Genomic DNA, 14,774 nt, shown 5'->3' with positions numbered 1-14,774 from the left:
TTCCTGAGTAGCTGGTTTATGGGAAAATTCCCATATGAAATTTAAACAGGCCTTGAAATTAATATGTTGTGGAAAGTATCCAATAAGTGACTCTATGAGAAGTGCCATCATGAACTACAACAGAAATGTCATGTAAAAGAATGCTTGAAAATTTAGGAAATAGAAGATGTTGGCCAACCGGATATTTTTTGTCTCCTGTCCTGTCATTAGCAAATTCAGTTTTACTGTTAAGTGTTACATAGACTTACTAATATGGAAAATACTAATATAGCAAGCTAACATTGTTTAGCACGTTAAAATAGTCCATCCTTTATCTTTTAAATTTATAAGACTTCAAAACCTAGACTAAGAATAGCAAAGTACTCATGATAAGGTTAGGGGGATAAGAAGCAAACTTTCCATCTTTAATGGAAAGCACTTGAAATTCAATATAAAATAACAACTGTCAAGTTCAAAGCTACATCAATTTCTTGTTGGGATTGATTCAGACTTTTGAGTTTTCAAGTGGCTTGCCATTTCCAAGCGTGCAATTAGTTAACTGCTCTAATTCCTCTTCCAAATGCCACAACACATGCTCCTGACCGTAGCTGACACTAAAAAACGGCTTCCTGCTGCCTTAAGAATTGCTAGTTTGGTGTTTGTGCTGACCAGAGGATTTCTGCTTATTTGAACTCACCCTGACTGATTCCAAGGAGGACTATTTGGTGCATCCGCAGAATAAAAACATATTGTGCCTTTGTAACCATGCATTTATCAGAAACAAAATAAATATGCCCTGTTTCTACTCACTGACTATCAAGATGAAGAAAATGATTGATTCCATTTGGTACCATTCACTTACTGTTAGAAAGCATATGCACCTGTGGAGACTTCCAATATACTACCCTAAAACATCAGTATAAGATGGGTAGTATCAAAGTACCTCTGATGTGTTAGGTCTGGATTTATGCTTAGTAATTCTCCAAGTAATTCTCTAATATCATAAGAAACTTTAAGAAGTAGAAATGTGGTCTGTTGTTTTTTTCTTTTTAACAGCTTTAGATTCTGATTTCTATTGGTATTATCTCCATGCATTAAGCCTAATGTTGCCTTTCTTCAGTCACATCTGACTCCTGATGATTCTATTTGAGGTTTTTTGGCATAGATACAGGAGTGATTTATTATTTCTTTTTCTAGCCCATTTTATACATGAGGAAATCTAGGCAAACAGGATTAAGTGATTTGTCCAGGGTCACACAGCTACTATGTGTTTGAATCTTCTTGACTCCATGTTGTTTTATGCAGAAAAGAGAACCCCCACCCATATTGCCAAGATAAGAAATCTCATTTAGTTGTTCTGTTGGCAAAATTTCCCATATTTAGGTTTCTTTATTTCTTCATTAGCCAATACGCCCCAGATACAATTCTTGAAATTACCATCTAGAAGACCACTACTTGCAAGGAGTCTTGTTATGGGCCACAACTCTGAACTTAAAACAAAGGATTCTTACAAGATGCTAAGTCAGTGGAATTGATAGAGACAATGGTTATCTAGGTTAGCATGGTTCAGTATGATTGATTTAATCTTACAACAAATAATGGTTTCCTAGTGATATAATAATTGGTTTATACTCAGTGTGGAGCATATAAGCAGGGACTAAGAGCCACAGAGGAGAAGCTTTCAGAGGGCAGAGAAGACAGGTGGGAGCTCAAGCTCTCAGAATCAAGGACAGACATTCATTCGATCTTCAGTCAGGCCACTGGTGGCAGGTTCTCCTCCTGCATTTCTCCACTGAGACCAAGGCCAGTCAGAAAAGCTCTCCAGAAAGCTGCCCAGCCCAGGAAGGAGATAATAAAGAATATGAACTATAACCAAGCCCCAGGAAAGAAGACAAGACTTTGAAAGAGATAATAAAGGATTTGAACTTTAACCCCTGGCTACTCATGTGTGATTACTCTCCTGAAAAGAAGGCTGCTCCCAGAGACCCCAAGAAAATCAAATCAGAGAACATTACAGAGTCTATATTTTAAAAAATTGATAGTCCCAAAAGAAAAAATTTAAGTTGTTCACAAGTCAAATGTTAAAAACAAATTTGGAAAAGCAGGTTTGGATTTACATTTGTAGAAAAAAAATTATAAAAGTAATCAACAAAAGTATAAATGCTAAATGACCCCTACCCTTACAAACATAAAATAACATTTAACTCATTCAAGCTGTAAAAATCAGGTCTTAGAAGTGAAATACAACAGATTCCCAAATTTGAAACATAGGCTTGGTGTTCCTTTAGCATTGTATTGCAAGTACTACCTTGTGTGTCTCACAAATACCTATCAACCTACCAGCTTAGCAGGTGATTAGTATTAATCAGCTAAGAGCTACCAAGTTGATGCACTAGATATAAATATACTGTGTATATCAGCCCTGTGATGTCATATTTTATGACATACCACAGCAAAATTTATTTCACAAAATAAAAAGAAAGCATATGCCATAATGGATCACTAAAGTTGAGGGCAAGATCCTCCTCCTACTGCCTATACTCACACTTGAGTTCTCTCTGACTAGAAATACAATACACAGTGTGTATCAATTTGGGGAGGAGGGAAGTAGAATAGACCTGCTAATCAATGACATAAATTTTTCATATTCCCAGTATTTGTTCTCTTTTAGCTCAACCACAAACATGTTCAAGTATCTCTAAGAAATGTTTAGACAATCCCTGTCTGTTTTCTGGAAGACACAGGAAGTAGGTATTCTTGAGTTATCCTTAAAAATTCATATACTCATCATTGGATCTTCCAAGCCATCTCTATTCAAATGCAGTTTTCTATTCAAGAAAAATAACTAACCTATTAATGAGATCATCAGAAACATTTCTTTCTTTCTAATATTGAAGTTAATAAAGGAATTATCATTTAGAAGCATCTTGTCCAGCCTTCATTCCATACTGTTATTCCTCTTCAAAGAGGATTCATTTTGGAAAACACAAGTTATCGAAATCACAAACCTAACAGTCAGTTCCAAACAATACTTCTGCAACATTGGATCAGTACATAAAGCAGAGAAGTTTGAGTATCCACACCTTATGCCTATGAGTAATTAGATGTTATCAGATGCAACTCAAGATTTAAGAAACCACTATAATTTTCTGAAGCATGAAGATCCTTTAAGTACCTATGGAGAAGAAAAGGAAGAAGGATGGCCAAAGAGCAGGAGACAAGAATAACAGATGAGCAGTGCAAGTCTACAATTCATTTTAAAAGATCCAACAGAAGGCCTCAAGTGAACAGGATAAATCTTCTATAAAATATTTGCTAAGTGATATGGAAAAGAATTGCATGGAGTAAGAAGGAATGGACAGTTGGTAATCTAGTAGCCACATAGATCACAGATTTAATAAGGAATTGAAGAGGACTCACTTGTATGGGCTCCAGAGACTCAGTTTTACATAAGAGTCTTTCAAAGGGACTTCAAAGGAATTAAGTTGGTGAATGGGAATAGAAATACAATGGGATTATAAACTTGAAAGACTTCAGTGTTCCAGGCACTGAGAGAATAAAAGTCGATTTTCAAAAAAGAAAATAATAATAACAATAAATCAGACTGATAAATAATAAAAATTAGTTTTAAAAAAGATTCTTTTTATCAATGCTAATATCAGGCTACTCATCATCTCTAACATCAGATATACAACTGCTATGACATTTGTAATTTGAGGAAACGTTAAGAAATATTTTTGGATTAAGTAAAAATGCATGCAAGGTTGGCAAAACTTTTGTTCACATCTAGGAAGCTCCAATGCCATTTCCAAAGAACATAAAAAATTTAATTTGGTGAGGTATGAAGGTGTACATTAATGTATGGAACAATAAATGATGAGTAGAAAATGCATTTTCTGAAGAAGACATTATCAATCCAAAATGATTTTCTTTAATCCATTCATACAATCATAAATTTAGGGCTGAGAAGGACCTTTGAGATCACTCAGTTCTTAAATATAAAGGGTAGAAAACTGAAGTCCAAAGAGTTGTTATTGACCAAGATCACAAAGTAATAAATAATAGAGGTAAGATTTGAACCCATTTCCTCTAAATTCCAAAATGTGTTTTTCACACTACATCAAGCTTAAAGAACCAAAATTAGAGCAAGATAACAGGATTTTTCCGGGGGGTATTAAATTCGAGAGCTCTGACAGCAGGGTAAAACAACTAGAGTCAGTATGTAATAAATAAGAATAATTGGCTAAATCAACTCAACTAAGATTTATTAAATTGTTAATATGCACTGTTAAGCACTTAAAATATAAATAAAAGTAAAAACAAACAAACACAAAATAGTCCCTATTCTCGAGGACCTCATAGTCCAAAGGAGACAACATGAAAATTACTATGTATAAACAAGATAAATTAGGAAAATCTCAGAAAAAAGCACAAATATTACAGATGATTGGAAAAGGTTTTTGTTTAAAAAAAAATAGGACATTAGGCTGCTAAACAAGAGGCTGCAAATTCATCCTCCATAGTAACCATGGGCAATATATTGGAAACTCAGAATTTCTCTAAAGACAAGCCTTTCCTTCAACTGAGAGTGCAATTGTCCTAGGTACAAGCATTCCTATTTCTGGCTTTGCCAAACTAAAAAGGCTAACTTTTCTCTCACCCTGAGCTTCAAACAATTTAGCTCAAGATACCAAAATACCAACATATGCTTAATCCAGAAGACCCATCTTGAAAGGAAAAACAGAATACATTTCATATTACTTCGGATTAAGCAAATGGGAATACATACTAAGTGCATACAGAGAATGCCTCATCAAGGAAGAAGTAGAAAGAATCATTTACTGTAAGAATGGATCTCAGTGGTTGTGGTAGGCACATCAGAGCTTTCATATAAGTAAGAATGGCTTTCCTTTAAGAAGGAAAGGAGGCTATCCTCACGATTTAGTTGGCCTGGAAGACTAGAGTATGAAATCTTGGTTTGGCTTCCTTTCTTCTGGAAGAGCAAAAGACCTAGTCAAAGGTGAGTCTATGCTCAGGAGATTGTAGTAGAAATCCTACAACCAAACAAGAACGTCTTCTGATCTATCATTGCAGAATGCTAGGAATTTTGTCTTTCTTAGTCTTTGTTTTTAATAATTTTTTTGTTGGTTTTTACTGTTAGTTACATTCTAATCTTGAATCACTGTGGTGGCCTATACTGGGGCCTAATGTAGAACAGAGATTAATACAATGATCTAATTTTACAATTGAGGAAATCAAGATGGAAATTTAAATGGAAGAAGCTCAAAATTCTAGCTGTTCTTAATCCTCCATCATAAGAAATTCACTAAGGCAAACCTCACTTGCTAACTGTATTATCAGATATTCAGTTGGGTCCTGAAAGTAAAATCATATTTTATATATATGTGTATATATATATATATATATATATATATATATAACCTATATCATAAGGTTGCTTGCTATCTTTGGGAGGAAAGAAGTAAAGGAAAAAGGGAGAAATAATTTGGAACACAAAAGCTTACAAAAATGAATGCTGAAAACTAGCTTTATATATATTTAGGAAAATAAAATACTATCAAGAAAAAAAAAGAAAGTAAAAACATAGTCATAGAAGCTCATATTAGAATCTAATTTCATCTCATTAAATTTCAAGAAAGCTACATTCAGCACATCTTTTTCAAAGACTCCTTCAAAAGAAGGTAATGCCTGAAGTCTTTACAACAGTCTTTTTTAAACAATATTTTGGGTTCTACTTCCAACTAATTCCTAATTATTCTCTTAAGTTCTAAAACAATAGCAACACTCCAGGTATCTTCTATCACACACATTGAAGATTTCTCCACTTATGCTATGTTCCAATTCCATTCTGCAAGATGACAAGTAAAATCATTACATTACATACTGTAAATACCTTTTGGATATTTTTCCCATCCATAGTAATTCTGAAAAGTCAAGATATTATTAAGATGATAGCTTGCCACAAGTCACACAAAAGCAATCCAATAAATATTATTTTGTAAAAACCGCCATTTCGATATATCTGTTTCTTCTAGCAACCTAGACCAGATGCTTTTTTTACATCAATACAGCAAAAAAAAAAAAAAAAAAGAAAAGAAAAAATAACAACCCAAAAAGAAAAGAAATGCAGGGGAAGGGGAAGAAATACATAAAAATAAGTGAAGAAATGAATAAGCAAAAAAGGAAAAATAATTAACACATATAATAAGGCAAAAGAAAATGAGGAAAAAATCTCGAGAAAAAGTCAAATAGTATAATAAAAAGAATTAGAACCCCCAAAAGAGAATTAGTAAGCGATAGACTCTCCAGAGTTTAGAACCTCAAGATTTGTTTTTAAATTTTTAAGTGGAAATTGCACTAGGTACCAATTAGTATGAATGATAAATTCTATAAAATGGTGGCATTATTCAAATTTGCATTGCATGTTTCCATTAGATAAGAATCAGTTACCATATTCTATACAATTATAACTTCAAACAGTATTAATTTAAATACATGTGATCATTTGCAATAATCATGACTTAGCTGTAAAGACAAACAAGAGAATGAACTGCTAAGAACAAACATGAAAAAAAAATTAGTAAAGCATTAGACTCTAAAAATGAGAAAAGGGGAACACACAAATATGTGATGAATAAAAATGGAGCCAAGAAAATAAGACAGCAACACTAAAAGCAGTGGCTAAAAGATCTGTGCAAATATTAGAAACTGAACTTAAAATTGAATATGGAATCACTACCTCAGAATTGCTGACCTAACAAAGGAGAAAAAAAAATTTTAATGATAAAACTTGTGCTTTTTGATATATGAGTTTGCTTTGTTTCTGGATATTTGCAAGATTCTCTCTTTGATGTTGCAGTTCTGGAAGTTGGTAACTATATTTCTGGGTAAGTTAATTTTGGGTTTCTTCTCAGATTCCAGCCTAAGAGTTATTTTGTTTGATCTACCAAAAAAAAAAAATAAAAGATCTAAAAAGATATGACAATTATTAAGTGGAAATTATAATTCATATGGGAAAATTACAGGCCCTAGTTGAGACTAAATACTGATATCCTAAATCATCAGTGTGGCAAAGAACAAGATGAAGCAATAAAGTGTATTGTTTATAGGAACAACAACAACAACAAAAAAAAGATAATTAATAAATGAATCTACAACTGAAAAAATTAACGATTAAATAAATTCCAAAACAAGCACAAACGTGCATCTGAAAATCAAAGAAATAAAATAGGAAAGAAATCAACAACTGAACTTATAAACCAATGAGTTGTGAGGATTTTTTTAAAACCAGAAAAAAAATAAACCTTTGTTTAAAAAGTAAGAAAAGAGAAAATATAGTATTTACATTTTAAATATCAAAACAAAGAATCAGGAAAACTCTTTCCTTAATATGAGCAAAAACAGTTTTCTATAGCCAAAAGGTAAAAATTAGGGAAAAAATTTCTGGGGGGAAAATCCTTTGAAGCAATTTTTTCTTATAAAGGCTACATTTCCAAAATATATAAGAAACTGGTTCAAAATTATGAGAATAAGGATGTGTTCCAATTGATAAATGGTCAAAGGATTTAAACAGGTAATTCTCAAAGAAAAAATCCAACCATATATAAGCAAGAATTTTTAAATGTTCAAAATCAGTAATAATTGAAGAAATGCAAATTAAAGTCATTCTGAGTTTCTGCAAATTCATCTGATTGGCAAAGTTGATACACACACACACACACACACACACACACACACATATACACAAAAGCTAAATTACAAATTTTAGGAAAGCTATGAGAAAACAGGTATGTTGACATGCTCTTGGTAAAATAATTGATATACTTATTCTTGAAAGCAATTTGGAACTATGCACCTGAAGTTACTAACTTGTGTATACCTTTAAACCCATAAATAGCACTACTATGCTTTTACTCCAAAGAGATCAAAGAAACAGGAAAAGGGATTCAGCTGTAGAAAAACATTTATAATAGCTCTCTTTGTAAGGCAAAGAACTAAAAATTAAGAGGATTTCTATTGGGAAATGGCTGAACAATTTATGGTATAAGACCGTGATGCAATATTATTGTACTGTAAGAAATGAAAAATGAGATTTCAGAAAAACATTAAAAGACTTATGAACTGATGTAAAAAGAAGTAAGAAAAACCAGGAGAATAATTTACATAGTAGCAACATTGTAAAAGCAAATAAATTTGAAAGACTTAAAAACTCTGATTAATATGATCAATCAGAATTCTAGAGGATCAGTGATGAAAAATTATATCCATATTCTGACAGAGAAATATTATAACAGTGTGCATAATGAAACACCTACTTTTAGACCTAGCTCATATGGAAATTTGTTTTGTTGACTATGCTTATTTGTTAAACAAATTCCCCCTACCCCCCACCTACCCCCTACACCCCCCACCCCACCCCTGTGATAAGGAAGAATATAAGGAGTGGGAAAATATATATATATATATACGTATATATATATATATATAATGTTTAACAGCTAAAGAAAATTACAATTTAAAAAGCAAAAAGTAACATTATTTATGATGGATAAACAATGAAAGCTTTGCCAATGAACGAAGGGGTAAAGCTAAGAAGTCTACTGCCATAACTACTATTTGACATCATAGTAAAAGTGTCAGTTACAGAACAAGAAAATAGCTTATTGAAAAAGGCAATCACAAAGTGATAGCAAAATCTGCTCTATTTGTATAGAATATATAGGAATTTACTTGGAAAATCCTAGAGAAGCAACAAAAAAGAGGGACAAACAACTAACAGATTAATGACTGACGCAGGATGCAGAACAAATCCATCCAAATCATTAACATGTTCAGTCATTTTTTCAGTTGGATCTGACTTCTCATGATTCTATTTGGGTTTTCTTGGCAAACATACCAGTGGGTCAGCGATTTCCTTCTCCTGCTCATTTTACAGATGAAAAAACTGAGGCAAACAGGATAAAATGACTTAGCTAGAGTCACAAAGCTAGTAAATGTCTAAGGCTAGATTTGAACTCAGGAATATGAATCTTCCCTACTTCAGGCTATTCTATCCACTGGGCCACCTTGCTACCCCATAAATACAATTACAAAGTTATTTTCACAGAAATAAAGAACTAAATAATTAAAGAAATTGTTATTTTCAAGAATAGGTCATGGCAATATACCAAAAATGATGTTCAAATTAATCTATAAATTTAACACAATACCAATCAACTGCCAAGATAATACTTTAAAGAAATAGACAAAATTACTAAATTCATTTGGGGGGAAGGGAGGCAAAAAAACAGTCATTGGGGTCTTAGGAAGTTATTAGCTTAGGATTTTGCAACTACCAGATTTCCAATTCTATTACAAAGCAGTAAACACCAAACTACCCAGATCAGTGCATAAGATTAGATAAACAATATCTAAGAACAAATACTGAATTCTAATATTCAAGAAATCTATAATAAAATCCATTGAGAAAGAGGCTGTCCAGACTGCTGGATACAGTGGATAACAGTTCAGTAGGAAATGGATTTAGAAACAACTTATACCATATACCACAAATAAATAAAAGGTGTGATTTTTTAAAAATCATATCATTAAAGCATTAAAACCCAATGGCAACTTGATAATCTAGGACCTTCCCTTCCCCATGACCAAATGCATTATGGGACTGCAGAAATAGGGATCAGAAGCACTTATTTCTAACATGGGAGGCTATGAACTAAAATTTTTTTCCCCAAGCAGCCCTCATTTCCTCCCTGCCAAATTTCCATCAGGCAGATGATACCCACTGCTAACTGGATATTAACCCCTAGATCTCTACCTTTGCTAAAAAGATCCTTTAACCCTACTCTAAGTTTTAATTCAATTATCTTCTTGCTAGGAAACTAACCATATGGCCTGGAATTGACCTCACAACCCTTTCCATCTTCCGTGACTCAATCATAAACATGAAACCCCTTTTCTATTGCTCTCCCAATTAGAATGTGATTTCCTTGCAGGCCATAATGGTTTGAATGTTCTATTTATAACTATATTGTTGCACAGTATTTCATGCATAATACAAACAATTTTTTTTCATTACATTTCTTTAGAGAAAAATAGATTATTCCTTATACAACTGTGAAAAGAGAAGGAATGTGTAATATATATAGATTTATATATATAGATTTTTTAAATGAGGCATATTGGTCTACATAATAATGGGGACAAGATTTTTACATTAAAATCTCTCTGACATTAAAGTTAGAGAGAATTGACCCAAATTAATAAGAATAATAACCATTCACTAGTAATCAAGTAATCAACACAGTCTTCATGAAAATAATTATCAGTCATGTGAAAAATGTTCAGAATCACTAATAAATCTAAGGGTTTTATCAATTATGAGGTATTATATTCTTAAAAAAGCAAAAATGAAAACATTGTAAACAGGGAAACAATTCACTGCTGGTAGAACTCTTGATATATCAGACTTTTCTAGGGGGGAAAAAGATTTCCAATCATAGAAGAACAACGAATGTTCATACTTTTGAACTAGAAATTCGATTACTGGAAGATCCAAAAGGGGAAAGTATTTTGGGACAGTCTCTTTTGGGGGATCCAAATGCAGAAAAATAATACAAAGATAGCTTCACTATTTGTAATAGCAAAGAACTGAAACAAACTATGTACTCAAGGGGAAATGGCTGAATAATCTGTGGTATATGAATAAAAAATATCATTCAACTGTAAGGAATAAAATAAATGAAAATTTCAGAGAAAAATGGGAAGACATACAAAATGATACAGAGTAAAAAAAGCATAGGCAAAGGAAATATATACAATAATTATAGCAATATACATTAAGAAAACACTAAAAGGCAACAAAACAAAACAATAGAGTGTTATTGGCATGTTAATTATTAGCAAAATATTAAATCTAAAATACACATTCATTTTTCAGTTAATAAACAACAAATGACCAAATGAAAAGCAACATGTACTGTCAGTTTCAATCACACTATTAGGTGCTTCATTGTTTGGAAGAAAGGTACTTTGAGGAGAAAAAAAAAGGAGGGAAATGAAAGAGTATTGGTTTTTAGTTGGGATGTCTGTCATGACAACCTGAAAAACAGAGGGAACATACTCTGTGGAGAAGTGATAGAGGAGAAGGGGAAGAGAAAAAATCCATACCCAACATCATATTCTCAGCAGTCTGACAAACTCTAAGCAAATCAGAGTCAAATAAAGCTATCTTGACAGAACTCATCAGATTTCCTGGGATAAATGACACTTTGCTAGGAAAACTAGAATATAACGCCACCACTGTATGGACCAAACTTCTTCCAACTTGCTACTCTCATTTATAATTGTTTTCCTTCCCTGATCCCTAAAACTGTCTAAAGCACAAAAAAAAAAAAAAAAAAAAAAAAAAAAAAAAAAAATCCAAGTTAATATATATGCACTTTGGAAAATAGCCTAAATATTGACTTTGCTATAGAACTTCTAGATTCCTTAATATCATTCTAACTGGATATTACTCAAACTGAGAATAGTATGCCTGCTATAATATATTCCCCTCCCTATATCAATCGTCATTAGTGGGGTATGATTAAAGTTCAACCATTTATCAGAAACTGGAAGAACCATCTTCCTCCCTGTTGATGGGACCTGGGAATAGAAGTATGCTTACCACTGTGAGGTAAAGTCAACAAACTCTGCTGAGAACTTGTCTGCTGGTAATTGAGGTGATGGTTCTTCCACTACCTGTTTGAGTTGCTGAAATGGTGTCCCCCAGGAATCATAGGGGAACCGAAGGATTGCCAGTTCAATCTAAGGAGAAAGAGGAAAACAAGATGTTGTTTTAAATGTGGAAACAGTTGCTTTCTACTTAAAGAACTGGAGGAAATTGCAGTATTGAGGAAAAGAATGGAGTTCCCTTCATTTCCCCTCCCCCATTTCTTCAATGACATTCATCTGAGCCAATCACATAATGGCTCCTATTTTGGGGTACCAAATTCATGCAATTTTAGTGGGTTTTTAAATTAACTATATTAAACATCACATTTGATGACTACATAATTTATAATATCCAGAGTTTCAAACAACTATTACCATAAGGAAAGCTTCACTCATTCCATTCTTTATAAATGTGTATATCTGCTGCCATCTGCTGGCTCTTTGCAGATTAATACAAAATCAAATTAAGACCACTTTTGTCATGATTGTGACATATACTGCCTAGACAAAAGAAACTAACTTATAGAATTAACTAAATTATGGCGCTAAAGACGCTTTTAAGAAAAGCATACATATTGTCCGTGGCTCTGTAAATACATTGTAGTAATAGGATTATAAAATACTCCAAATTTTACAGGAATTATAGATTCTCAGTACTAAATTTGTTAGTCATCCAATTCATTCTTCTGACTTTCAGATGTGAGTTATCACAACAATTCATAGGCTTATATGAAACCTAGAAATCATCTAGGAGACAAAACTACTTGCTTAAGTTAACCTGAACAAGTAAGTGGAAGACCTGGAACTCAAATCCAGTATATCCTAATAAATCTACCTATTTTAGCTTAATTCTATCTCTGTTTTCACTCAAAGTACAGATTGTCAGAGCTAAAAAAGAACTGAGAACTCTCACTACTCTAATCTCTCAATTTACAGTGATGAGAATGAGTCAAAGTTAGAATGCAATGTCTCCTTTATGTTCTAGTATTCTTTCTGTTTCACAGACATAGTTTATATTCAAAATTCAATTCAACTATTCCACCATCTCATACTTTCATATCAATATTCATAAACTTAGATTAAAAGTGAAGAAGGTGCCCCATCTCCTTAAAGGTCAGAGGAATTTGATCAAAATTCCATATTACAGAGCAGCATAGGGGTGGCATATGGGGATAGCACACCAGCCCTGGAGTCCACAGGACCCGAGTTCAAATCTGACCACAAACACTTAATACTTCCCAGCTGTGTAACCCTGGACCCGGCACTTAACTACAACCTCCTTAGCAAAAAAAAAAAAAAAAAAAAAAAAAAAAAAAAAAAATCAATACTGCATTCCAATTATAAAACTAACTCAACCCACCAACTTTAGTTTCAATTTATAAAACTTCATACAGTACCATTGTGATGCCCAGGCTCCAAATATCAGATTTCACATTGTATCCCTTCTGGTTTAGTTCTGGGTTTATTCTTTCAGGCTGGAAAGAAAAATAAAAGTAGAAGGTCACCGCTTCTAAAAGAGCCTTCATACAATGCTCCACTGGACAAGACAGTTTACTAGTCACTGTAAGTATCAATATCTCAAAATGGGAGCTTTAAACAGTTTTCTTTAAATGATTTCAGTGCTTTGGGATAAATGATTATGGATATATTTATTCAACAAATTCAGAAGGTACCTTACCCCAGAGATCAATCTAGTTATCCACTTATAACATAAATCTCAAGAGAATAATATGATTGATTCAACAAATACCACTAATATTGCCATCTTGATGTAGAGTCAAACAAATTTTAATTTTTTAACTAAGCCTTGATAAACTTTTTTTTTCAATATATTGGACAAATTCACCTTTAAGGGAAGCAAATAATAAATTTTTGACTTAGGAAGGCCCTAAGAATAATGATCATAGAAATTAAAACTCTCAATCAGGAAGTTCTCTCCTTTCTAATCCATTTTCTCCCTGTGATGTCACTTAAAGTTATTCCTTCCTGTTCAGTACTTAGCATGGGAAACAGGTCCAAGAATTCATCTTGGAAGACTGTCAAGGTCTTGATATTCTAAAATAGGATTTTTTAAAAATCTTTGTTCTGGTCCTTTTAGTATAACACTAAACTTTTGATCATTTTTTTGATAATCTGATAATCTTAAACTTCGACAAATTTTTCTACACTTAACATACTGATTAAAAATAATAGCACAGTAGAAAGTCAGAGGGCTGTGAATGAGAATTGTTTCATATGTTATAGTCAGTGTGTTGATTCACTTTAAATAATTGTTTTTCTTTGTTTTACGAGAGGATTCTATAGAGAACAGTATTGGGAAGTGACTATACTGTAAAAAAAAATAGTAAGTAAAGAAATAGAAATAAAGTTTAAGTATAAAAAATTAAGTCAGGAGAAGAGCTTTAGAAGAATATATTAGCTGGTGAATCACTAAGTCTCAGGAAGCAGTAAGTGGTGATAAAAAGCAATTCTCCCTTAATGATAGAACCCTTTCCCACTTTGCAGGAGGATTTTGTAGCCTGTCTTCTTTTGAGTCCATTTTCCAGCTTTAAGACTTACAGCCATGTAAGGCTTGCATCCTGCATCCATAGTTTTGGCCACAGAATCCACAAGATAACCACTAATACCAAAATCACACATCTTCACTTGGCCCAGTGTATTGATCAACACATTAGATGGCTTGACATCTGAAAGAAAAAAATATATACTATGTTACACTACTAATAGTCCAGGTCCATTTCAATTGTACTAAAGAAAACTAAAAGAAAACAAAGTTACACATATACACAAATGTTTACTTTATTCCTGCTTCTACAAATCCATACATTTTCATTCCCAGTGAGTTTACCTACTAAACTTCTTTCTTTGAAATATACTTGATATTGGCTTTTATCTAATCTGAGTTCCCTTAGCATGTATGTACAATTTTGTCTTTTATCTCCTATCTTCCCATCCCTGATAAGACTATAAACAACTTGGGGTCTGTTTCCTTTATAATCTTTAAATCTCAAGGAAAACAAGTACTAAAAAAATACAGAATTCACAAATTTGCCATAATCAGA

General features: G+C 32.7%; 1 protein-coding gene across 1 annotated transcript in view; it reads right to left on the bottom strand.

Moving 5' to 3' along the window:
- Positions 1-14,774, bottom strand: part of MAP2K6 (mitogen-activated protein kinase kinase 6) — a 45,072-nt gene that overhangs the window by 15,513 nt on the left and 14,785 nt on the right. The window contains exons 7-9 of the mRNA XM_031965715.1: positions 14,272-14,399; positions 13,110-13,187; positions 11,666-11,805 (exon numbers count right to left, since the gene is read on the bottom strand). Of these exons, the coding sequence (XP_031821575.1) occupies positions 11,666-11,805; positions 13,110-13,187; positions 14,272-14,399 (346 nt within the window). The remainder of the gene's footprint in view (positions 1-11,665; positions 11,806-13,109; positions 13,188-14,271; positions 14,400-14,774) is intronic.

Source organism: Sarcophilus harrisii, chromosome 4 (genome assembly GCF_902635505.1).
Source record: "Sarcophilus harrisii chromosome 4, mSarHar1.11, whole genome shotgun sequence".
In the NCBI taxonomy this organism is placed as follows: domain Eukaryota; kingdom Metazoa; phylum Chordata; class Mammalia; order Dasyuromorphia; family Dasyuridae; genus Sarcophilus; species Sarcophilus harrisii.
Note: the sequence above shows the minus strand (reverse complement) of the source record. Positions and strands in the feature narration are given on the sequence as shown.